At 41.2% G+C, this 27,255-nt stretch overlaps 1 protein-coding gene and 1 pseudogene across 2 annotated transcripts in view; both read right to left on the reverse strand.

The window, feature by feature from the left end:
• Nucleotides 1-2,935, reverse strand: part of LOC110051441 (von Willebrand factor D and EGF domain-containing protein-like) — a 67,799-nt pseudogene extending 64,864 nt beyond the window's left edge. Inside the window, exons 1-2 of the transcript XR_016202131.1 lie at nucleotides 2,240-2,935; nucleotides 2,033-2,086 (exon numbers count right to left, since the gene is read on the reverse strand). The product of XR_016202131.1 is annotated as a von Willebrand factor D and EGF domain-containing protein-like (transcript). The remainder of the gene's footprint in view (nucleotides 1-2,032; nucleotides 2,087-2,239) is intronic.
• Nucleotides 2,936-5,103: 2,168 nt separating this feature from the next.
• Nucleotides 5,104-26,034, reverse strand: LOC110051473 (polycystin family receptor for egg jelly-like). The gene is made up of 14 exons (XM_089274199.1): nucleotides 25,969-26,034; nucleotides 25,823-25,874; nucleotides 22,789-23,127; nucleotides 19,719-22,395; nucleotides 18,498-19,107; nucleotides 17,286-17,600; nucleotides 16,170-16,316; nucleotides 15,298-15,486; nucleotides 14,607-14,861; nucleotides 13,335-13,907; nucleotides 12,595-12,825; nucleotides 10,383-12,122; nucleotides 9,134-9,305; nucleotides 5,104-8,648 (listed from the first exon to the last, which is right to left on the reverse strand). Exons 1-14 carry the CDS (start codon nucleotides 26,032-26,034, stop codon nucleotides 6,184-6,186), a joined length of 9,831 nt encoding a protein of 3,276 aa, XP_089130325.1. The 3' UTR covers nucleotides 5,104-6,183.
• Nucleotides 26,035-27,255: the final 1,221 nt, after the last annotated feature.

Here is a 27,255-nt window from a genome sequence, read left to right on the forward strand (position 1 = left end):
AGAGAACAGCATTCATGATAGAACGCCAGTAGATTTGTACTAAAACTCGATAAAAACACGGTACGTGTTTTCTATTTTTTAAATACTAACAACAAGAACAGAGAAACAAAAAATACGATAAATGTAATTTACCTTCAGTTATTTCTAGTTACTTCATGCAGTTACTTCCAGTTACGTTAAGCATACGTTTGTAAGTATATATTTCCCAGCGTTCTAGCCACAATTTTAAAAATGGTGGTTAAATGTCATCATTTCTGCATGTATTGCGTGCCTTTTATTGGTTTTCCACTGCTCACTACTAATAACATCTATTTTCACCATGAAAGGATAAATATGGAGCCAAACTGTCACTGCCATTAGCAAGAGCGTACATTCTAACCTCGTATTAACGTCCTCTTCTGTTGAAATGTTTTGGAACAGGAAAGAATCAAAATTTTCAATTAGAGTTTTCACCAGCATAATCTTAGGCAAAAAATAATAATAACGACCCTTTTCAAAATTCCAGTCAAAAAGAATTTTCCTATCACGTGACAGATGGCGTCACAAAGACGAAGTTACATGGGCTTTATTTTCAAAAGAATGTGAAGAATATCTAATGAACAGTCTTAACTCAGACTTGTGTAAAACTGCTGTTTAAATTGATGCACAAAGAAACATTTTTTTTTATTATTTACGAGCATCCGCATCACAAAAACAGAGAGTTACAGAGCAGAAACAGGTAAAGAAAAGTCGTCTTACTTGGTAATTATATTCTATCAGCTTCCCGTTTTCCGAATTTGGTAGAAATCGGAAGTAACGCAACTTTGGGAGCGATCGACCACAACAACGCAACTTGCCGGAAGTGAACGAGTATTGAAATTCTTTTGGAACGAATGGAAGGAACATTCACGGCTTTTCGTCTTGCCACGCAGGTCATATAACTCAGAATTTACACAAGGAGCTTGGAGAAAATTGCAATTTTCTGGACGAAGGTACTTCTGAATTAAGGTGAAGTGAACTTTGGCGGGCCTCTTGGCAGCAGCTGACAGCAGCCTCCTACCCAGAAGCTTGTTGGGCTCGTAACGCAATCTCTTAGGTAGTCTGCGTTGGAGACTAGTCGTAAGGATGCTCGCCCAATTCATCGCTTCACCGCTGTTTCTTCCGGGAAAATAGGCTCAGAGAAGTCAAATTCACTCTGTCCACCTTCTTCGAGAAGGGCATCCTCTTTTTCGGGATTTAACTGAGAGCCGTATGCGACTGAGAAAGCGGAGCCGTGCTAACGTGATGCGACATTTTCAGCATGGAACCAGAGTTTGCTCTGTGTCATGTCCCCTAATCGATTCCACCTTCGCCAAGGGAAGATCCTTCCCTGACGAAGTTGGTAAAGAATGGTGATCTGACTCACACGCCAAGAAAAAAAGATAACTTGTGAGGACAACAAGGTGCCTTTATAGAGGGATCTGATTTGCGTGACTAGACGTGAAAGGCCCGAGTATTACAGAGTAAAGGCCCGGGGTAAAGGTCAGTACAGACCCAAACGTTTTAAGTGCTGCATTAGCATACGACTTAATTCTCGTGAAGAAAACATTATGTTAAATAGGAATTGATTCCAAACGTTCAAGTGCGTGCTAAACGTAGCAGTCGGTGAGGTTTTCCGCTTTCAAGTGTCAGCATTACAGGAGATAATATTGATTGGCTTTCAAAACATGGAATATAGTTTGGGAACAAACGAAAAACTCTAATAAGCGGATATATTCTTTGTAAAAGTTTGGAGTATTTTCTAATATTTCAAGGTCTGTGCGTAGTGCAACGTAAATTGTGCAAGAAATCCAAAATCCTACTCCGCGCTTCATTTATAGTAAGTATGCATTGTGAGCTCTCCACTTGATGTCAGTGGGTAATATTGTACATCAGCTGGGAGATCTTGAAAAACATATAATAACAGTACGCCGTAAGTCTTCTACGTCAGTGTCGTGTCTGTGTCTAATAATTCCTGTAGGATAAGTTTATCTAAATAATCATCCGAATCATGTAAAATTAAACCAGAACATACCGAAACAATCAGGGTATACTCCTTCCTTTCCATAGGGGCACGGTTCCTTGTCACCTATATAGACAGAATTTGGGTCAGATAAAACGAACAAACAAACTAAAAATAAAATACAATAAAAAAAAAAAACAAAACAAAACAAAACAAAACAAGACAAAAAAACAGCCCAAGGAAAACAGTTTACCTACGAAAATTTATCACATTTCTCACCTGCACAATAAGCGACGGCACAGTAGTAAGCTGGCCTAAGGTAGTAAACGAAATAATCGCCACAGTTCGTTATGTTGATATCAAACCGCTCCCAGCAACCGTCACCAAAGACGTGGATGCATGCTTCGCGAACCACATTTTCTCCTTTGATTTCTGGATGTTTTCCGTTCAGCCAAACTGGAGCTTGTGTACCACAGTGATCCTCCGGCACCTTCCATTCTGGGATTTTTCCGCCAGTATAGCTTGTAAAGCGATACCATCCCCATCGCAGAGCTCGATCACAAAAAGGCTTTTCTCCAGCTTTCCAAACAGCTTTCGTACTACGGCGGGGCTCGTTGATCGATTTGTAAGTAGTGGTGCTGCAACAGTCACCACAACCTCGTGTCGGGCAAACAAAAAAACTTGGAAGTACAAGAATAAGGAAGTATCCAAGCGAAACAATTCCTGTACGCAACATTTTGCACAACTCCTGCAGTATACTGAGATGAGTTCAGTTGCGTTCTTCTTTAGAAAGCTCTGAAACCTTTAGTAAAAATAGGGATGACTGTATTCATTTGTGGTATTAAAGTTATAATAAGTCAGAGTGTTTTTCCGTCAATGCTGAAACGCGAGACACGTACCTTCACAATAGGCCACGTTCGATATCGTTATCAATACTCTAACATGACTCCGAGGCTTTCGGGACAAAATTGTAAATTATTTTGTCTCTCAATTCCCAAAAGGGACTTGGATACAAAAAAAAAAATCAAAACCAAATATAGAAGTTTGTCCTGAAAGCCTCGGAGCCGTGTTAGAAAATATTGATATATCGAACGTGGCCTATTCATAGTGCAACTTTAAGACACATAAAGATATCTCAAGCGGTAGTTCCCGAACTTTTACATGAGAACTCTACAGTATGTATGGTAAAATACTTTTGTTTCTTTGGTGATGTCAAGAAAAACCCTTCCTTGGTAGCTATAAACGCCGCTTTCTGTTTTCCCCACCAAAAAATATTTTTCAAGTGGAATCACTCATTTAATAATATTTCCTCTAACGCATGCCAGTGTTTTTGTTTTAATGCTAATCCACCGTCTGCTAAGTGTTATAAATAAATTAGAATGTGTCAACCGCAGAGCTTTTGGACTCTGATTTCAAGTTAACTTCAAGTGTTCGCTTCGATTTCCTTTCGAACGATATGTGAGGCGATCTTGTGCGCTATTGCAGCGAATCGCCGATGAAAATTGTAAGCGGTTTCGTCTCCCCCGCCTCAAAGGTGCAACCTACCCCGTTGCCACGGAATCTCCTGCGGATTTAATTGCCAATATTTAACAAGCGAGCCGTTTCTGAACCTGTTTTCTTTGGCTGTTGCTAAATGACTGGCTTTCAAATCACAAAATGACCAGCAGTCCAATAGCTTTGGTCCAATTTAATAAGGGGAATCGGAGGAACCGATCTTATGCGGATTAAAAAGCTAGGCCTGAACTTTATAGGTCTCAAGTTACGCTGGGCTCAGAGATGGTTTGTGACACTTTGGTCGCTTTTAGGTCGAAAATATTCATCCATCGATATGAACCTGGACGTGACTTATTTTAAGTTATTTCCCTATTCCTATATATGCAGACGTTCTATATATGCAGACGTTCTAATTATTGCTGGCCACGCAATAAGGACTATTCAGCGTAAAGGCTATTGCAATTAATTAACAGGAATATTGACGCGGTTTTGTAGAAAGCCCATGCATTGTGACTGATATATGCAAAAGTTTTGTTTGTGCTGCCGAATTCGACACCCGATAAATTCGTTGCAAGCAGCATCGGCCGTTTTAGGTTTCTAGGCACTGTTATCTTACAATTAGATAAAAATAGGAGCGAAACAATTTTATCGGGTCGATGGTCCATTTCAGAAATAGAGTCAAAATGCCATAAACGCAAGTCAAAAACAGCGCTGTGTGATATGAAAGACATGCTTGAGTGGCTAAACTTTCGCTCTTGAATGGTCCTCAGTAGGACTGTGCAATTATTTATAAATTTGCTTACATCCATTAAAAAAAAAAAAAAAAAAAAGGAAAAATGATTGCCGGGTTCTAATACAAATTAAATTGATTTAATTAAAACCCTTATAAACTGCTTACAGTATGATTTAAACATCTACCAGCAACTAGGCGTACGCTACTGATGATATGCATGCAGTCAGCATTATAACAACACTATGACATTTCGCTGTTAACGAAAACTCGATTTGGCCTCAAGTTTTTACTCTGTTGGATCAAGAACTAAAAATTATTTCATCATACCCTGCCGGATAAATGCAGATAAGCAGTTCGAAACGTTGTAGTCTGTTTTCAGGTTCATATACAACAAAGTTGGGTAACGAGGGAGCCATTTCATGTGCCGCTAGTGGTCTCAGAGTACCCAGGGTATCCAATTCATGGAAATCGATGATCGGAAAACCAATCGAACAATCGATATCAATCGATAAAATTAGTTAATTGGGATCGATTGGTATCGGTCAATCGATGATCAATCGACAACCACACAAAAACCGTTCCTTGATTGCCATCGATTGGCACGGCAACCTCGAACAGACGTCATGCACACTACCTGTTCGATCAAGTTCAAAAGTAGGAAAAGCTAAGTGTTCTTGTCATTGCATCATTGCGCAATCAAGAGCCTTATTGTCACACCACTTTGTCACGCGAAGTCACACAAGCCCGAAACTCCCAGTCAAGCAGTACAGCGGAACTCCAAGTGAAATTCAAACCTGGTGTGTAAGCTGACCATAAACTGAGCACTTTCAAGATGGCGGCCGATGTTCACTTGGGTGATCTGAAAGGTTTGTAAACCCTTCAGTTCGACAATATTTCAAGATGTCACGGGACCAGGTCACGAAAAGACGCGTTTAATCAACCTTGTTGGGAACCATGAAAACAACTTGTAAAGCACTATATATGTGATGAATTAAGCTTTCGAATGTGAACTTTGCAAAGATATTTGTGACACTCACCAGCGCTTCTGAGAGGAAACAAGTTGAGAATTTGTAACTCACACGTCGGCTTTGATGGGAATTAAGCGAATGGCGAACTTGGCGGAATTTACTGTAAATAAAACAGTTCTTCAGGAACCGTGGAAACTTTCAAAGCAACAATAACTGTCTTTATGATAAGATCTGAGGAATCTGGAAATGATTCATTGTCCTGACTTGAGAAGAACGGATAAATCAAGGTAGGGAAAATTCCATTTATTTATTTGTTTTTGATCTACGCGGCGGTCATAATGTATGAAATTGTTCGCCATGAGCCAGAAAAAAAAAAAAGAAAGAAAGAAAGAAAGAAAGAAAGAATGCATATATGTGACAAGACTTCTAACGCACGTATTGTAATTCTTATTAAGCCTTGCCTAACCTTCGCCGTATTGATTTGCTTAAACTCCCAAATCAATTATATGACGTATTACTTTTTTTATTCTCCTTATGTCGTCTTTTCCAGCCTCATGTAGTACTATAAATTATGCAAATAGCTCTTACTCATCTCTAGCTCGAGCTCTTGAACTACACCAACAGTGGGTCCAGGCACTGTGCAATATTGAATAAGAGGCAGACAAAGAAAAAAACAAAACATCTCGTAAATCAGTTCATTTTGGGGGAGAGGGGGATTTCCAAAAATATCAACTGGCTTTCTGAAACTAGGAAATAGGCTATTTACGAGTTATACCTTGTGCCTCTGTTTTTAAACGAGTCCTCTTGCAAAACCTTTCATATGAGAATGAGTTTGATTTCCATGAAAATGAACTGTTGACAGAGCACATTTTCATTTGAATGGTTTTTTACGAAGACTCGTTTTGAGGCAGAGGTAACAAGCAACTCCCAAATGGCCTATTCTTTACCTTTGGCACCATGTTATCTATAGATGTGAGACTCTATCAACGACTATCTTATACGCGTGATACAGATGCATTTGTGTGTTACTACGTTTCCGTGTACATGTGACGAGTATACTTCCACTTTGCTTTCTTATCAAAACGTTTCATAAGTTGACTTTCCATGGTATCTCGATCAGGCTCAAACGAAACTTCGTTAAGTACAGTAATATATGAAATAAGCAGTTGTTCAAATACTTGATCCTCCTGAATGTCACTCAAGGCTACGTCAGCAAATAGTCCTGTAAGATCGCTCAGCTTGGGGTCAACAATGAGGCTTTTCTCCAATTCAGAATCTGCCCCAGGCCTGTTTCCGAGATTGTTATTGCAAATTTGATAATCAGCAAAGTCAAAGTTTTCCGAAGCATTCGCTCCCTCTTCGTTGTCTTGATCAAGTTCCTTTGTCGCTCTGTCCAACAACCTGTAGTAATAAGAAACTTCCTGCTCCGTTGATTCGCTGTTTTCCTCGTTCGCTTGAAACATGTCTTGTTCTTCAGCAGTAAGGCTGTCTAGCGCTTTGCCCAGCAAATCATAATAACGGGACACGTTGGAGTCTTCGGGTACCTCCGTTCCGCCAATGGTATTCTCGGTGGCAATGGAGGAGGAACAATAACCAGAGCTCGAATTTCTCCTGCATTTGGGGAGAGTTTGAGAACGAGGGCTATCAGGCGGTGAACTATTCTTAGAAGGTGGATGGTCGTCACTGACCCTTTCACAAGGTCCATTTTCTTCTTTCTGCGATACTATGGATGACCTCCTAGAAAATGTCTCTCTATCATGAGAGGAATCTGAACATACAACACTGCAATCCTCTTCTGGAGGGGCTAAACTTTCTCGTGACTCGTCATGACAGGGCGAGATTGCCTCTTTACAGGTTTCAATTTCAAAGCGATCACTTGGCAGTGACAGAAATGGCTCATCGCGACACGAGGAGGCTGTTTTGCTGCTCTCTGTTTCGACGTGTTCGTTGGCTAGTAACATAGATGAAGACCAAGCAGACAATTGCTCCTCCTCATGTTTACCATGTTGTGTTTCACTGGAATCACCAGCATTCTCAATCGATGAGAATGAAGCTTGGGCAACTTTTAGTGGGCAATTTTGTTCATTGAGTGTTTCCTGCGTCTGCTCCAACCAGCTGTCGCTTATGGACTTAAATGTGGTAGTTTCACTTACAGGCTGATTTATACTGCTCCTGCGTTCATGATCATTGGCTGAATTGGAATTAGAGCTGGAATTAAGGCTGTCTCCCGACGCAACATCGGTTTCTGCTAAGATATCGACCTTGTCAGTCCTCAATAAAAAGTATTTAAAACGTTTTATAATCATCTCTACTACTTCAGAGTCCTCTGATGCTAGATGTTCATCTTCTTGGACCTCGGCATAGGAGTCCATCAGTATTGTTAAAAACACGTTTAGTAGTATCATAACCATTATCATCATAAACGAGAAAAAGATGATTGGTCCTAGGATTGGACTGTTCTCTCTGATGATCTCAAAATCAAATGCTCCCATAACGGTGTTGAACAATGTTTCAACGGTGAAAAGAAAGGAGCGGTATTCGGGCAATATAGCCCCAAACATTGCGTAAAACAGGATACTGTAAGCAACGTAGAAAATGGAGAAGACAATCATGAAAGACATCAATGGTGATGCAGCCGTTGAAAGAGTCTTGGTGAATTGGTAGATCCTGTGGTTGAATCGAATCAGTTTTAGCAGCTTCAAATTAGCAAAGAAAACTAGAAAGGCTAACGAGTATCCAAAAACTTCGTCCCATGTAATTGTCCGTATGAAACTAACAAACTTTTCGGGATTAGACTTCATTTGTTCTATCGAACTTTGGGCGAAACTTGTTCTCTGAAACAAAGCACCAGTGCAAGTTAATATCAGTACGATCTGCGCCATTTCAAGCCAGTTCCACGGATCTCTGAAATAGTTCTTTCGCAGCTTGTACATTTTCTTGATTTCAGCGTACATAAACACAACTACAAAACAAGCAAGGAAAATTTCGCACACAAGCGTCACAATGTGAAAATCGTTTCCGATGGAATATAAGCGGGCAACTTTAACGTTACTGAAATAAATAACACCATTGGTTGGAATCCACTCAGTTAAGAAAGTCGCAACGCCAAACAGGTTGACTTGGGCACTGTAAATTGCGATTTCTACGAATATGGCACGAGTTCTTGAATCAATCCAAGAGTTTTCCTTTAAGGAAGTCAAGAATGCCTCTGTCAAGTTGGAAAATGACAAATCGAAGGAATAACCACCACCACCGTATGTGCCCATGATTCCTAAAAATGGTATGCCTCCAAGTTCACTCATAGTCTGATAAGCCCACGGCGAGGTTGTGGCGTTTGATGTGGTATTTGATGTGGTATTTGATGACGTATTTGAAGTTGTATTTACCACTGCCCACCCTGTACCGTAATTGTTTTTGTCCTCGTTAAATAATGAATAGAAGTCATTACACACAGAGATCCCTTCTCTTAATGGTCCAGGTACTTTGCAACTCCCTAAAGGTTCAAATAGTTAAGCACAACATTATCTTAAGTTGAATACTTTATCCTCGTAAATGGTGAATGTTAATAGTAAAGTCTTTTATTAAGACATGATGATAGATGTGAATGCAGCCATAACACTACTGGAAAAAATATTCAGGCTTTTCCAGTAGTGTTATGACTGCCTTCGCATCTATCATCATGTCTACATTTAATTGCTCCTGTTGGACATCTATTACTATGATCTTCTATTAAGGAAGGTGTTTTGGCCATAACGTTTTATTGCAGACTTGTAAATTCATAGTAGGTCGCTAATTATGAAAGGAAGGGTACACAAATTAGCAAGAAAGGTAGAAGAGCATAGAAGCTAATACACATTTACGACACACTTTCCGGTACTTTGTTATGAACCTCCATAGCCGGTCTTCATATTGGTTGAGGTTTGGGAATAGGAAAACAGTATGCTTCCTAACATAGGCACATCTAAGTTTAAAATGTACCTGGAGAAACTCTGAGTTGACGTATTCTTGCCCCACCAACAAGGCGTGAATTGCAGTCTATTGTGTATTGCTCCAAAGGGTGGCAACCTTTAGCCCAGTCACGACTTGAAGAGGATAAACTTGGTAAGATAGTGCCTTCTATCCAATTCCAGTAGTTATCAACTCCGTCCGTCTGGAAATGAATTGTAAAATGTTTTTATCATCTTCTCTGAACGTCTTCGAATATTTATATGAACCGCTTTTCTTTCCGTGAGTGAAATATGTCTGTACATACTTGCTTACTTAGCTTATTCCCTTCGTCCTGTGTGGAATGTGGAAGCTTGTGGAGAACTTGAATTGACTCGTTTTCAAGTGAAATTGGTAGAGAAGCGAGGTTAAGTAACAATATGCAGTTTGTCAAAGTTCTAGTAACACACTTTTTTATATGCAAGTTAACTTAAAACTATGCAACGCGTTCTGCTGGTGTACCGTTGAATATCCCTCAAGTCATTTGTATTTTCTCGGTATGCGCGCGAGACTTTAGTGTCTAATACGTACCATCAATGCATTGCAAAATGAGAAGGTTGGGTGTAAATACCGTCGGGTATATAACGGCTTTTCTGTATTCCGATTGGCTGCATTTTATATGCCATGGTATAAATCCTTAAGCAGAACAAAGGATTATCTAACTTAAGTGAGCCCTTATTCCGTTTTCCTCTATTTCATCTTGCTGGTATGGGAGAGAGTCTGTACACGAGGCAAATGGGTCATCGGGCTAGTACTTATCCCGGTCTCAGTAGCATGAAGTGAAGCGACTTGGAGCATTTCAACTTCCCCCCCCCCCCCACCCCTGGATGGGATGCTAGTTCATCGCAGCGTTACCCACCCCCCAGCCGGTACTCATTTATACACATGGGCGGAGAGAGGCACTGTGAGAGAAAGGTGTCTTGCCTAAGAACACAACACACTGTCCCAAGCGAAGGCTCGAAACTGGACCGCTCGGTCCGGAGGTAAGCCATGAGGTCGCCGCGCCGCGCCGCGCCTGCCTGCTTGCAGGTCTAGGCGGTAATCGTTTGCATGTCATGCTGGATGCAGTACAGTCCGCGATATTTCCAAACACGGTGAAGAGAAAGGGAGCCGGACGGCGCTCAGTGCAGTATTTTTGACGAGCTTCTTGGTGTTTGGAAATGTGGTAAAACAACGTTGTGATCGATCGACAGTGTGATATTACCCTCTACACGCAGACTAAAACAAAGATCACTTATCTTACCTCATATAGTTTCTGGCCGGTGTACACTCCTCCAAGATACGTATCTTCTATTAGTTTGGCAATAAAATAGGCTTGAGGATCTCGTTGACCAAAACTTACCAGGAACAAGGCGAGCAGGAAAAGTACGTATGTAATTATCTCTTTAATAATTTGAGACATTCGTATTTCTTGTTTTCTCTGTTTTCTGGCTTTACTAAGTTCAGTGGCATCTGGTGGTTCTAGATTTATAAAGGGATATTGTTCAAATCTCCGGTGCATAAACTTCTTATATTCAGGGAACCCCTGTTCGAAATTGCCAAAACCGTTTTCTTCCTCGACACCATCACTACCTTCATCATCATCGTCATCATTCATGTCGTTACTTTCCGAATTGATTGATTGTATTTGTTCCTGAGGTTTCTTTATCACAAGAGCAATAAACAAAGCCACGAACAACACCTTGATCGGTTGGCTAATAAAGATGTCTTGAATGAGAGATATCAACAGGGAGGCAAGCCACTGGGATGATTTCTCTCTGCCAAACTGAAAACCGTATAAAGTAACAAAGAAAGCTGAAACAAAGGAGACGGCAAAAACTCCAAGCCACGCAATATATACACACCAGTGAGGAAGATTACGTTTCCTTCTTTTACGTGGCTCAGGCATATGGCCACCTTTCTCGTTGAATTTTACCTCGACATTACAATCCTCTGAGGCTGAAAAATCGATCTCACTTCCCTGCCAATCGTTTTGGTTTAATTCTGTGAGGGAACTCTGACTGTTGCAGCTGCTCGTACTCCTATTTAACCACTGTGTAGTCTTTTCCTTCATGTCAACTGTTTCAACAGGGGGCAGCCCCACAGAGATAGATTCAAGGCCTCCACTGTGCAATTCTTCTTCTTGATCTTGGGTACGATACCACTGAATTATGTCTTCAAAATCCCCTTGGTAAACCCGTGCCCTCTTTTTCGTTTTTAAACTGTGTGTTTGCTTTACTTTTACTATCTTTTCCTTTGAAATTTTGGGTGCTACGTTTCGAAAAAGTACAACAATGGCAATATTTAGAGGAAAAATTATTACGCTGCTTATAATACCGATGTACCACTCTCGAGGAGAGAGGCTTATGGGCCCTAAATTCAAGGTGATCAAGGGATCTGACTCTCCATCAAGCTGATAGAACATAGCATTGGCCAACATGGTGCAGTAAAGAAGAGCCAAACAGCAAGAAAGTCGCTGGGCAGTAGTGAAGTTACTCTTGTTTGGTTTGGTAAACACAGAAACCCACAGATGACTATCTGTTATATTCTTCTGCGTGACATCGTTAAACAAATGGTTGAATGATCTGAGATAATCCTGCCTAGCGGAAGGCAAAGTCCGCAGCACCTCACCATCGTCGAACTCGACTGCAAGCCAACGGTTACACATGAAAACAAACACGCAGCCGGTTTTCAGGTCCCGTATTATGACTTCTTTTAAAAACCATGATGGGTTAGATCCTGAGTTGTTATGCCAGATCCTTAGGAGGGTGAGGTCGCCTAAATGTCGAGATGTAGTGAGAAGAAATGAGTCCATGCCAGACCTTTGAAAACGCACTTGGCTTGGATCTCTCAACGGGCGTGGACCACTCTCACCCTCCAGTCCGATTAGATCACAGCAGACATCAGCGGTGGTTCCGGCTCCTTTTCTCCTCCCCGTTAACACCAAAATTTCGTACTGGTAGCGATCTGATGGGTCATTTCCTTCCAGGAGAATAGTTTCCGCCTAAGAAGAGAAAGCTCATTATAAATGGTACAAATGCATTTTTTCTATTCTTTACCGCCAGCCCCGTTCCCCAGATCAAATCGCCTGTCCGTTTATATTTTTTCAGTGGCATCAGTTTGTTGATCAGTCAGTCTAGCCTGTTCCAGGCTCTCAGTCAGTGGGGACTATCGCAAAACAGGGCGGGCGACGAGCGGGATAGTCCCCACTGACTGAGAGCCTGGAACAGCCTAAGTCTGTTAAGTGGACATAGCGATCAAGAAAAAGAAAAAGACCAAGTTATAGTAAACCTCAAACTGAGTAGTAGAAGAAGAAGAACAGGAGGAAGCGACACTGAAGAGATGCAGAAGGAAAAGTAGAAAAAAAAGTGAAGGACATAATAGAGGGGGAAAGGAAATTCAAGGATGATGAAGGGCAGGAGGAGGAGATGGCAGAGGGAGTTAAGAGGAGGAAAGGGGAATGAGACAATGTGTACCTTCTTTGCATTGTAGATATCGCGTCTTCTAGCCCAGATAAGAAGCAGAATGTAGACTCCCAAAATAGATAGCACTAAAGTGAAGACCAAGGGATTCTCAGACAGTTCCACGAATCCTCTCAAAGCCTTACGGAAATCAATTACATTTGGCTCGACAAGCATTTGTGCTGCAAAGGATGTGAGGTGATTACAAAGACACTGAACCTCCATAGTGGTTGTTTCTGTGCCAACCTGTTAAGTAACGTTAGTGGATCAGCAAAGTTAACAGTTATTTAATGCGTCGAGGGGAAAAGCGACGGGGGGAGCAACTGGATGAACACCATATCCTTGTTTGTTTTACTCTTTTTTAACCCCAACGGCCTTACACCATGTACATGCGAACATACAGTAGGTAAGGAATTACTCTACAGGACCAGCTGGTTTCACGTTGCTTATGTAGTTATGGATGTAACGCCCTGGAATTTCGATATCACCACGGCTTAATCGATTCTCACAAAATTATTACGCACGGAAACGTAAAACATTTACCAGGACGAATAAGTTTGTCTAAATTAGTAAATATGGGAAAATCTGAATATCAGGCGACGTTTAAAAAAGATTCGGAGACACCATTTGCAACATAAACATTTTCGGAGGAAGGATTAAACTAAATCACTTCTGTACCCAATCCAGGTCAATCAACAACGGTTCTAAAATAATTAAGTGAATTTTTTGCAAGTAATATAACGGAACATTCTTACCCGACACCCATCCAGACTCCATCCTTCTAGTTCCTCGAGCCAGTAAAGACATTTCATCTTAGATACTTTCAGACTATACGGAGCACTAGCATTTGTTGATGTCACGGATCCTGCCGAAGAACTCGGGATGTTAGACGTAGCTTTCACTTCAATGTAGTAAGTTCCTTCGTTCAGTAAACGAGATTCCAACAGAAGGACTTTCCTCTCTTTTCCATCCAGCCGCCAAAATGCCAAGTTATCTGCCACGGATGGTCTCTTTCCATATCCTACCATTATGGTCCATTGAAAAGCAGTTTCATTCCGGGAGACAAACTCAATAGCTACTGCTACGTCGGCAAAACTTATCTTAAAAGTATGATACTGAGTTGATGTCTCGTGCAAGTGTAGAACAAAGGCCTCTTTGTCTGCATCAAATGGACGCTCTTTATGATGAATTCTGATGTCTATCTCATTTGTTAGACCGCTGATTGAAAACTTGCTTCCGCTCGATCTCTTTACTTCTAAGGCGACCACTGACGAGGTTATATTATCATCACCGCAGTTTCTGTATGGATTCTCCTTGAAGGCCAGCATCTACGATTAAATGACGACAAATTTAATCAAGCTTTATATCCTTAATTATACAAGGGACTTCATACAGCCAAAACGTCGACGTTGATGTAAGTGAGTGAATCCCTCCCTGATCATAAGGTCCAGAAGAAGGAGAACCTGCCAATACCTGATTCAAGCTTGTATGCAATTAATTATCAGTCAAGGAATAATAAACAATTATTGGATGAAGTTTTTGTTATATCCAGAATAATCAAGTAGGGTTTATTAGCCGAAGCCGGAGGCTGAGGCTGATAACTCTTACCGAGACCTTGATTATTTTGGATAACACAAAAACCCAGTCTAATAATTGTTTTATTATACGTTGAAAGAAAAAAATGGAAGTTATGTTTTTGCTTCTTCACTGACGGCAAGCAGCACAAAGCGCGAGAACTTGACATGATTATCCTTAGAGATCATGCACCGCGGTCATACATGACATGACTACCTTGACATAGTTATTGTATAATTTGCAGTTAGATGACGTCAAAAACGCTGATTTCGAAAATCCACTGTACGCTTTCGGCCAATCAGAAAAAAGATGGTGGGTTCAATGCTTAATAATTGTGATAATGATCACCTTCTTAATCTGTTCGTGAGAAATCGATCACTTTTAGAGCCGTTTTAAATTTGATAATGTCTAACTGTTAGCTCTTCAATTAGCTTATGGAGAGTTAGGGCTACCTGAAGATTTACTGCATCATCAACCGTTAGGTTGCTAGCAGGAAAGATTTCATCTTTGGGAAGTTTGAACATTCCAAGGTCATGCTCGATGGTGGAGTCGTTCATAGACTGGGCTAAGGTTTTCCTAAGTCTCGCTGCTATATTTGTAGTGTTAATCACTGTATCCACGTCGCCCGGTGTCTTAGCTCTCAGAACGGCTAAACATATTTTGTTTAATGCCTGTAGGATCGTGCTAGAAACATTTCTGCTTCTCTCCTGTATAGAAAGTTAAATACAAATATGGTTAGGAGTAGAAGAAAGAAATATATATGCAAGAATGTCCATCAGCCAAAGCTTTTAGGATTTTACTTCAACATATAGCTTCATAGACATAGAAATGACCCCTACAAATACACAACAGACAGACTGACAGACAAACAGACAGAGAGACAGACGTGACGCGTACGACAGAACGACTAAACGGCAGAACGACAGACAGGCAGACAGAAAAATAGAAGGAAAGGCAGGCAGACAAGCAAACGGGCAGGCAGGCAGGCAGGTAGGCAGAGAGACAGGCCAACAGACGGACCGACAGATAGAGAGATTTAGAAAATCAATAACATCCAGACAGTGTTAACCCATCCCTATTCCTCCCGCAGTACATATTTCAATCTAACAATTGAATTTTTATATGTTGACTTAACATATTTACCTTGATCTTGTCAGTACAGCTATGCACTGAACCATTGCGGTCGATTGAAAGACCATTAGCGACGCTGTCTTGTATGTTCGCAACGCTCTTAAAAATTGTCTCCGCCATCTTTTCCAAGAACGATACGGGTAAATCCGTTTTCTTCACAGTGGTTTCCACAATGTTGTTTAGTAATGCAGCACTTTCGTCCTTGAACCAAAAATATAAATATATATCAGTGGGAGATGAAATCGTAGGAGGTAATTGTCCCTCCGGCGTAAAAGCAATGCTCAATAAAACTAGACAAAAGTGTGCCATTAACGTCTATATTTGGATGTAAACCTACATGTTGTAATGGAGTTACTGCGGCCATGACAAATAGCAAAGGGAAATAGGTAATGGTCTCAGCTTCACAGTATAAGTCTCCATGCAAAATTTTTGAAAAAGGAAAAAGAACAATCCAGGGTGGTATCCAATCCATGCCTTACGGCCCTTGCATTCCTCTACCGAGAAACAGCGTAGTAGGGTAGTTAGGGCGGTGGACTTGAATTCAGAGATCTTGGGTTTCAGTCTCTTTCTTAATTATCAGTAGCTGGTGTTGTTTAATTCTGGGTAATCCCGTGTTCAACTCCTCGGCTACGGCTTGTAAGAAAGGCAACTCAGGTCTACCTACTGTGTGTCTCTGTAGTGATAACCGCCTCATTTATATGCGTATATTTTTTAGTTTAATTAGTTTCAAGTACTTCGATCATTAGCACACTTCATCAGTCACATACTAACATAGTTGGAAGTAGGCTGGTGTCTGTTTCGAGAAGTGCAATAATTCAATAGGAGCTAATAGGAAAAAGTAAATAAAGACTCTGACACTAAACACATTAAAAGATAAGTTTTACCCGTGCATTTAAAGTGAGAACATCCTTATTTGCGGTGGCCGTGTCAAGAGTGTCACTGATGACCAGAAAGTCATCAACAGTTGTCTCATCACTATTTGCTACAATTTTTGCGACCTGGGATAGTTTGGATATGCTCTTTTCAATTATCTGAAAAGGAAAAACCCACATCAGATAAAGACTAAGGCATAATAGCCACTTTAGTATTTTCATAGTAAATGGTTTGAACCCAGGAGTATCAGTAGGTCGTATGGGTGAGGCTAGTTCTGTTAACGAACTGTTGTTGGTGACTGACGTCTCGACAACCTGAGCGGGAGTCATCTTCAGAGTCAAGTGAATAGTGTTTGTCAGTCTGGTCCACTGAACGTGATTGGTCAGTTTAGCCATGATGATGTTGGCTCAAAGACTCGTGTAAAGTTTATCATCAGTCATTGGCGGGTTTCGATCCGTCTATTGTTAGTCAAACTGGTCGGTTTTTGGTCCGTGTATTGTTAGTCAGATTAAGTCGGTCTGTTAGAGGTTCGTTTGTCGGTTTCGTTTCCGTCATGGATAAGTCGTTTGCAAGGCGCCGGTAGTTGTTGACATCTGTTAAGAGGCGTTTATTCTAGGTTAGTGTACCAGCTTTCCGGAGTCAGTCGTTGAAAATAGTTTGTACTGTAGGTTAAGCACTGAGCAGAGTCCCAGTCAATGTTGTGGTTTGTCAGTTGATGATGTACAGCAACGTGATTTTTGGCATCACCATTTCTCGTGGCTCGTTTGTGTTCAGTCAGTCTCGTGTTAAGGTTTCTGCCAGTCTCACCCATGGGGATGCCAACAATCACATTGCTGTGCATCATCAACTGACAAACCACAACATTGACTGGGACTCTGTTCAGTGCTTAACCGTTTGACTAACGGAAAGAAATCTGACGGGAAATTGGACGAAACAATGTGATCATCGACAAAGTGGGCTAAATCAGATGAAATTCCGTAAGAGTGTGACGAATTTTTTTCGTTTGGTGTTAAGTATCTTTTGAGAGCAATTCGCTCAGTTTTTGCGTTCTTCCCCGACAATCTTAGGGAAAACGATAGAGACAGCTCGCAGTCTGCATAATGGAATAAATTAGAAAAAAAACTTACTTTAGCGTGTTTAATTTGCTCCGCTGAGATCGCTACCCTGGTGGGTGTGGGTGTCACGTCTTGAGATGTCACGCCAGCTTCCGTTGCTTCACCTGGTGACTGTTGGGTGGCTATCTCATTGGTAGGCTGGATGTCTGTTATCGCTGTTGTCTGAAGAGTCTTTTCTTCGCTGGAGAGTGAAAGCAGTGCTAGGGTGTAAGCTAAATTCTGCGTCAGCTTTCTAGCTTCATCAGGGTTGCTGACAGGGGTATCTTTAGCATCTAAATCGCTGATCAAATCATCTACATTCACTTTCTCTCTCTCGCCTTGTTTCAGCTAGGTAGAAAAAGAAAAGTGCAAAAATATAACTATATAAAATGGTTAATAACAACATGGCCAGTGAAGAGGGTGGCGTTAGTAGAGGAGCTTGAATGGAATATCTGAATGGAAAACTACACGGAAAACCCATGTATGTGGAGATTTCTCTTAAGCAAAAAAAATCGTTAGGTAATGTCGGGCAGCTTTCTTTTTTTTTTTTTTAACGAAAGTTTTTAATTAGATGCACAACCCCGCATTATGGGTCGCTTTTCTTAAACTGACATGGCCTGCGGTTGGCGGATAGCTTTAAATTCGAAATCGTGGACAATGATGTCTCATCACATTGGAGTGAGTCGAGTCACTCGGGAGACTCTGAAGATCCTTTTGGCAAATGGAGATAGCAACCACAGCATTATGTGATATTTGAGGAAAACGAGAAAATTTAACTCGTTTCGGTAAGTTAGAAGTTAGTTAGTTTTGTTAGGATATTTAGAAAAATCGTTTTGGTTGTGAAACAGGGCAGCTTATTATAGTTAATATAAACAACAACATTGTAGCAGCTTTAAGAATTCGGAGCAGTTTCTGAGCAACTTTAAGACTTTTTGCGCAACATTTTAGCAACTTTCTAAGATATTTTAAAGCATCTTAGGGAGAGCCAAACTTCGTTTTTGCCCTTCATAATCACATTTCCTTATTTCTACCAGCTTCCATAAACTGACGCTTTCCAGGTATGAACATTCAAACCTAGATCCAAATCTGATTGTTGTTGTTATGTCCCGCAGACAAAAAAAAAGGGTGTCGTGAAGCTGATTTTACATCAAAATAAGTCATTACTCAAGACATTCATGAGTGTAAATCATTAGACATTTATGGTACAAAACTAGTTTTTTACCTCTGCAAATTTATCTCTCTTACCTCTGCATAGATGACCATTTCTATCTTCCAACCAAGCGAGTCTTCAACTGATATTGTGATAGGTATTTGTATGGAGGACATGCCCTCGTCGGGTAGCTTGAGAATCTTAAACTCGCTTGATGAACTTGGGTTTTCGCTTGACTTTGGAACTGGAGTTGCATCACCGCCATAACTATAACTGAATCCGTACCTAAGAGGCGTGTCAGGATCTACCCAGCCAATGCAGGTGACCTGAAAGTCGGTTTTGTAGCCTTCCCCCGTCTTTGGATGACATGTACAATTTCCAGCCATTGGAGGTTCATTTACTCTTATAGTCTCGTTGATATAGCCAGACTCTCCGCCTTCCCTCCAGACTTCCAACTGAACGAGGCCCTCACCTCCAGGTCTCAAAATATCTTGAAAAATGTAGGCCTTTACAGTGAAGTAATCATTTGACGTTTCTATATTTAGCTGACTCGGAATGTCTACGGGAGACCAATGATCTCCGTCTTTCATGAACATGCTCCAATCATAGAAAATCGTAGATATACCACATTCGTTCACGCAAACAGCTTCTAGTCTGAGGTCTATTGACGGCGACAGCTTAACAGAGCAATCCCGCTCGGGGCAACTGTTAACGAAGGAAAGGGGTTAGATACGTAAATACGTATTGATGAGAACAACAATAGATTATATTACATTAACGCTCTCCTGCAACAAACGACTGGTCCATGTTTAATTCTGGCCAGTGTTCCATGATGTGTTTTTTGGTACGCTTTGTCTCTCACTGCATCCGGAGAGTCTACACAAGTGCACAGAACAGAAATGGTAACCTGGTATTGGAACTATCTGAAAAAATATGTTGGCACGAAACGGGAGAGAAGTCTGCTAAGCGCGTCCTCTGGAAGAAATGGTACTCTATTTTATGCCACAAATATCAGTGTAAAGCACTGTTACTAAGGACTTTATTCCCAAGGATGAAAATATTAATCGCAAAGCGACCTCCGTAATCACGGCTCGAAATCCTCCGTTTAACACAGGGTCCTACTGACGGTTACATTTCGCTAACTCTGTTCAACAGCATAACGTAACGCGATTACACATCATAACGAGCTTACTGTATTTTATTACTTTGCTCAGTTTAGGCGAAGTCTTCTCTTCACAGCATAAATTGCAAGTAGATGAAAATGTAGTTTTTATTTCAATAATTGTGTATCTGCAGCTATTCACTAACGTGCCTACCTTATTTTCATTTCCGGTGGTGGTGGCGGCGGTGGCGGCGGCGGTGGTGGTGGTGGCAAAACAAATACTTCCACCTCATCTGTCAGAGGATCGCGGCCTTCTTTTGTAACTTTCACCTTAAATATGTAGGTTTCGTTTCCAACATATTTATCAAGACTCGTGCTGAAAATCGAGGAGTCAAGAATTTTTATGAAGTCGTCAAAGCTCAGCTGATCATCGTAGCAGTGAGTAAAATACAGGGTCCTGCAGTACCATTTGAATTCCATGTCTTTTTGATCTTCACCTTCTTCTAGATCAGGGTCATGAAACGACGCGTCTATCGTGAGGGTTTCTTCCTTACTTACGTTCTGTTTTTCTATTTCTATGCCTCCGGTAAGGGGGGAGCGGATTATTTCAACATTAATAGTGGCGTTCCTAATCACTTCTCCATAGAGACTTTTTAACTCCTTGCTTGCCAATTCCACAATGAAGGCAAAAATGTATTCTCCGTATAACAAAGAGCGAGCCTCAGTTGTAATTTGTAAAGATCCAGTTTCTTCTCTCACAATTCCTACCTCTCCATTGACGTTAGATTCATCCCCTGCAAGACTTAATCTCTTCACAATCCACTTTAACTTTACATCCTTAGAAGTTGCAAGGGGGCACTTGTTGATATAATTCCCTTTAAACTGAAACTGAGGTTCAGATCGTTTGTACTTTAAAGTCTGTGAGCTATCTTCTATTTGTTTCAAATCTCCATTCACTGATTCCCATAGTGAAACACTGTCAATTCTGCAATCAGGCTTAGTGACTTCAACGACCACGCAAACTTTGGCCTCTGATACATTGTTGAATACATTAAGGCAAGCTGAATAAGTACCCTCGGAAAGATATGTGTGATTAAATGAAAATGTATAATTACTTGTATTAATTGTTGAACAATTAAATCTTGGTTTTGAGGAGTCATTCAACGTCGCTTTAAAACACGTACCGTCATCGAATTTTGGTGCAGCGATATGAAATCGAGTAGCACTTCTTAGCCAAGTGAAACCACTTGATGAGAACGTTACACCGCCTATTGTCTCTTGGACAATAAATTCAACTGATGCCGACATATTTTGGACGACTTTATCCACAAGAACAATTGCAGAAAATACTCCTGCTTTTTCTAAAATCACATTAGTAAAAGGTTCCTTGGTGACCGCAAGATCTCCTAATTCTGTCATTCCCCAGTAGTAAGCCAGGTCAAAATCTTGAGAAGTTGTCATAAATGTTACATTATCGCCTAGAGTGAAGTATTTCCCGTATGGAATCCCTGTAATAATGGCTGAATAGTTGCAATCGAGGCACACTTTCATAGATGGCTTGATTAATTCTAGAACTGTGACAGTTGTGTTGAGCGCAATTCTGCTGACCTCATTTGAGCAGTTAATATAGGTTGAGAATTTCCCTGGAGATAAATAGTGATGTAACATGACAGCTTTTCCATACGTTAATATCAATGGCCAGCTACCATGTGCTGATGAGTTATCGCCAAAATCCCACGAACAAGATGCATCAGTGGGTAAGGAATGGCTCAAAACTGAGGTTTCCAGACCAAAAGCCACAAATTCGGATACTTTAACTACCGTCGCGTTAGCAGTCAGGGTTATATTAAGCAGAGGATTCTGTACAACCACGGTCGGAGAACAGGTTGTACTGAGCTCACCCAGAAGATTAGATGCGTTTACCCCAACCACAAACGAACCATTTGACATATACAAATGTTCCAGGATAAAGGATATCCAGTGAAGAACACTCTCTCGCAAACGAACGGTTTGAATTTGACTATTTTCAAACTCCGCCACGACTGTGACATGCGAACCCGATTTAATAGAAATATTGAAGAAAGCGTTCTCCGACGCAGTGATGTACCATTGCACTGAATCACAAGTTAAATTGACAATGGGTATCTGTACCCAGGCAACGCTTTGGGCGACTTCGGAACCATGCCGATTTTCGCAAAGAACACTGATGTTATATGCCCCTTCCTCGTCGTATTCGTGAAGCACAGGCAAGTCGACCTCTGACACATCTGTCTGTAAGGTGGTGCCATCTCCAAGAGTCCAATCGCAGACGAAAGCTGTTCCCATGTTCATTAAGAGTGTAAAAACAGATTGTGTCCCCTTGCTTGCGACATCGACCTTTACCTGAAGATTTTTGATCAGCTCGTCCTCCTGCACCACAATCCTTGCAAAATGCGTCTTGTACATATTACTGACACGGTTAGTACAACTGACATTGACAGTATAGTCTCCCGGTGTCCCGTACGCATACATTTGAGTAAACTCGTCGATGCCGCCGTGTAAAACTTTTTCACCGAAATCATAGTCGCAGGACACGTGTGTGCCATTGGCAATACTTGCGTCGACTGTGATGCTTTCATTCACTGCAATGTACATATCTTGAGAACCATTTTTAATTCGGGGTGGCGGGATTCTAAACGTCAAATTGGCAATCGGATCTTGTACATATACAGTGCATGTTGTAATCTTATTTTCAGCTTCGACATCGTTTATAGCATTTATGGAGACATAGTAGATGCCCACACTCTCGTAGTGATGACGTAATGAATTTTGAGCAAAGCCGTCGGTAAATGTCTCGTTAATCTGCTCAGGGCTTCCATCGCCTGTAGATATTGTAAATGAGACGTTTGTTCCTGCAAGTTAGGTAACAAAAAGAAAGTCTGCATACGAGCCAAGTGATAAAAGTGCTTATAACTTAACATTCTCGTCGTGAGATTCGGTGCACTGGAACGACAAAATGGTCAGGATAATCACAGAATTCGCGAAATGACGTTCATTCAAAGTTATAGGCCCATAAATCAATTCAGTGTGAAAGTTCTTCAACATGTTTACAATTAGAATTTTCTTAACAAATACAGTTAAAACAAATGTACCGATCTTTATCACACGAAATTTCTAAACAACTGCTTGAAGTTTCAGTATCCCATTCAGAGCAAATTTGATTTCACTGCGCTGAAACACCCAGACCCATACAGAATCGTAACTTGTGCGAGTACTACATGTACATGCAAAAAAAAGTGAACTACCTTGAGAAATTATCCATTCAATCACTATCTCCTCCATTGGGACTACAGCACCGGTGTTTCTGACGCACTCAAGGCCTTTAATTTCGTCCTGCGCTACAATAATACCACTACTTCGAACAGTGTTATTTCTGTTGGAGGCTGTTACTTGCACATTATAAACACCGGGATCACTATAAACCTGAAACAAAGTCTTGGTAGTTTTAATGAACTCCTCGTCGTCAAGTTTCCATTGATACACAATATTAGTTCCTTCGTGTGGGTCAATGCTGATGAGAACGAATTCTCCAGTCTTGACGGCATGATTCGGAAGGCGTAGACTGAATTGCGAGATTGGAATATCTGCAAAAGAAAATAACAAATAATCTTAATTTGCATCGCTTTTTGCCGGCGTTAATTTTTGGAAGCTTTCATTGCAGTTAGGAATTTCAAAGAAACTTGCAACGCTTTTTACCGGCGCTTTCATTGCAGTTAGGAAATGTATACAAGTAAAAATATGAAAGACCATATATTTGAACTGCGGAGAAAGATATAAAGTTAGAAAAGGTCTTAAGAATGCCTGACTGTTAGGATCGAGAAACGCCGGTCAACGTCCCATTTGACAAATCGCTCATATTTTGCCCAAAGATACCCTTAGGTGACCTAATTCTAAAAATCATATTTAAAGGTTCCAGCGAATTTTTAGGTTTCAGAAATTCGCGAAAATTTGAAAGCGCGGTCAAAGTGCGGTTTTTCGTGTAATAAAATGACCGAAATAAGGTGCGATGACGAAGCGCTGCTTAAGCCTTAAAATAAACTCAATTGACTTCAAACTTCACACAAATGTGGAACAACCACTCTAATTTATTCCTCGCTTTAAACTAATCTCAGATATGTTAATATAATCGTTTTCCGAACCATTTAAAAACAGCTATGAAGCGTGTGAAAAATAACGGCAAATTATAGGTCATGTTTAACAGCATAAAAATGCATCTGGTACCTCACTTTCCGATTATTTTACTTAACAGCCTTAAAATACAATTATTAAAGATATACCATGCCAAGTTTCATGCTCAAACTCGCAGTATTTCCCTTTGAGAAAAACGAAAATCTATGTCAATGTGTTGGGCGCAAATAACACAATAATTATGCACGAACCAGAGACAAATCAATTTCAACGGCGAAAGTAAAAGGCTATCATTAATTAGAATCCCGTCAATTCACTGCTATCAGTAGAAACATAATGTCCACTGCATAAAACTGTTTTTAGACGTTTTCGAACCATTGCGCGTTAACTTTGTTTAATTTCCTGTCCGCCGTCATGTCTAGTTTGTCATCGCGTGTATTTCCTTAATGTAAACAACACGTGAATGTGTCATAACAAACGCAAGAGATTTCCTGGAACCTTAATGTTTCCGATTCGCCACAACACTTTAAGTTCGTTAAGACACAATAATGAGTCAACTTGGAATGCTGTTTAGCATCAAGGACGTTAAAGGACTGTAAATTAATCGAGTTGAAATATCTTGAAGCAAATCAAAATCGCGCCCTTATTCTAATTTGGTAAACAGCCGATCTCCGCTCAAGTTCAAGAAGTTGAGAGGTTAATCCGCTACAATGTATTACCGCTACAACAACAAAATCAAACCGAGATCATCAAAAGTGTAAGTCTAAAAGTGTAAGTTTAAAAGTGTAGTGGCAAGTTCCAAATAAATTTCGCCTATATAAATTGGAAACAAGAAGTGAAACGGTCTGACCCGAAACAAATAAACAAAATATTAATACGACTAATTTAACCCGATAATGTTGCAGAAAACATACCTAAAAGCCGTCGATTCCCCTCAATACCACTCCGCATTGCCTTAAAGAGCCCAAGCTTTCCGCTGTAAGAATCAGAGGCCTCATGAATCTGTATTTATTATATCGGCAACCATGCTGCGTGGTTGATATTCGAGACTCAGTAAAAGTTGTCACACAACCGTACGAGCAGCCCAGTCACGCTTTCACTTCTCTTGCGCAAATTTCCAACATTTCGCAATTTACATAAACCGAATACAAGTTTAAAGTAGTGACAGTAGATTGAAATGTGCTTTTTAAAGCTGTCCTATCGAGGAACAATTATTTCTTGTTTTTGAATGGCTCTTAGTTGTAGCTACAGTCGGGGAGGGGGGGGGGGGGGGGGAGGGTATTCCCGGAAATTTCGGATATCTGTATGCCGTGGAAGATTAAGTGTTCTCCAGCTTTTAACGCCAACACTGAAACACTAGATGATTCTCGAAGTGTCACAGGGATCACTAAGCTAAATAATTTTGAGTGTAGCTCCGCTGAGTCAATTACCTGTTGGCGCGCCTATTGCATTGACCGTGGACAGGTGGAAAAACAGTTAAACCGGAAAAAGCCTGTTGCACATTGTAATTTAGCGTTGTCCAACACGCAGTCGGTCTGGTTGTAATGTTAATCGTATGTGAGAGAATCTCAAGTTTTCTTTCGACACATGCTGGGGTGACATACTACTAGATGGGCGTGGCCGAGAGCCACGAGTCAAGTCAGTCAACTCGCCGTGCTTAACCGAGAAGAGTGACTGCGACCTTAACATCACTGCATTATCAACGGGTGCGACCGAGGAAGCGTCTGTTGAGGTTTCCATGGATAGTAACCATGCACGGTAGGGGTGTATTAATGTCTTCAAGACCGCTGCATTCGTGTCTTTTATAGGCTGTCTACTTTAGAGAGGCACTTGTCGCTGGAGAAATGTACTCAGTCCCTGAAGAGCTATTCCCTTCTGGACTTAGCCAAAATGTACTACAAACCCTGCTTGGAGCAGGCGTTGGCGCTTAACTCAAAGCCACAATAGGTCACCAGGAAGCCCTTACTGCTTTAAAAAAGGTTTGGGCGTCTCAGGGCAGTCAGTGACAAGCAGCAATCGTATCTTATGGCAAAATTCCGCATTGGTCAAACGACAGGCCGAAAGCTTGACGGCGAAATGGTGGCGCGGAAATGCGCAGTGCCCGGGATCCTTATAATATTCGTCTTTTTCAGGTGCTAGTTTTTCTCTCACCTAAGTGCCGCAATGCGCCAAAGTGATCCTGATGAGATGCATGTTCAGGCATCTGAAGAGGAGAGAAATTTTAGTCTAGCAAAGGAAGTTGTAGAAATACTCCAGCTCCAGCATCCTTTGGTACACGACCAGCAAGACTCCTGTACCTTGGCGATGGAGGGTGACCTAAAGAACCTGAAACTGTCTATGCTACCGTACGGGTGCGAAGACATGGGATTAGATACACCTCTCCCACTCGTGCGCGGAAAAGCTCCATACTCGGCGCTTATGAAGTATTTTACTAACAACTGCACTTGGCGGAAGTATTCTTAGGAACTGTCGGTGTTTGGCTTCTTCGGTATTTAGCAAACACCTCTTGCAGGGAGGGGGGAGGGGGAGGATCGTTAAATTTTTGTACAGAAGGGGAGGGAGTGGAGGAGGAAGACACTTTAGAGGAAAAACTAACGGCCGAATCGTCTCAACCTCGTTCCCAGGGTCTCTCATCTCACCGCCCCCTGGAGCGAGCTCAGCATCAGTTCATTAGAATAACACAGAGGCCTATTAGGGTAAAGCGTAGGGACAATCTGCAGTCCTTCCACTAGTGGCTCACTATCACTCTTCTCGGTTAAGCATGGCGAGTTGACTGACTTGACTCGTGGCTCTCGGCCACGCCCATCTAGTAGTATGTCACCCCAGCATGTGTCGAAAGAAAACTTGAGATTCTCTCACATATGATTAACATTACAACCAGACCGACTGCGTGTTGGACAACGCTAAATTACAATGTGCAACAGGCTTTTTCCGGTTTAACTGTTTTTCCACCTGTCCACGGTCAATGCAATAGGCGCGCCAACAGGTAATTGACTCAGCGGAGCTACACTCAAAATTATTTAGCTTAGTGATCCCTGTGACACTTCGAGAATCATCTAGTGTTTCAGTGTTGGCGTTAAAAGCTGGAGAACACTTAATCTTCCACGGCATACAGATATCCGAAATTTCCGGGAATACCCTCTCCCCCCCCCCCCCCCCCCCCCTCCCCGACTGTAGCTACAACTAAGAGCCATTCAAAAACAAGAAATAATTGTTCCTCGATAGGACAGCTTTAAAAAGCACATTTCAATCTACTGTCACTACTTTAAACTTGTATTCGGTTTATGTAAATTGCGAAATGTTGGAAATTTGCGCAAGAGAAGTGAAAGCGTGACTGGGCTGCTCGTACGGTTGTGTGACAACTTTTACTGAGTCTCGAATATCAACCACGCAGCATGGTTGCCGATATAATAAATACAGATTCATGAGGCCTCTGATTCTTACAGCGGAAAGCTTGGGCTCTTTAAGGCAATGCGGAGTGGTATTGAGGGGAATCGACGGCTTTTAGGTATGTTTTCTGCAACATTATCGGGTTAAATTAGTCGTATTAATATTTTGTTTATTTGTTTCGGGTCAGACCGTTT

The sequence above is a fragment of the Orbicella faveolata genome, unplaced genomic scaffold (assembly GCF_042242905.1).
Source record: "Orbicella faveolata isolate gen_17 unplaced genomic scaffold, um_ofav_v1 contig_35, whole genome shotgun sequence".
Taxonomy (NCBI): domain Eukaryota; kingdom Metazoa; phylum Cnidaria; class Anthozoa; order Scleractinia; family Merulinidae; genus Orbicella; species Orbicella faveolata.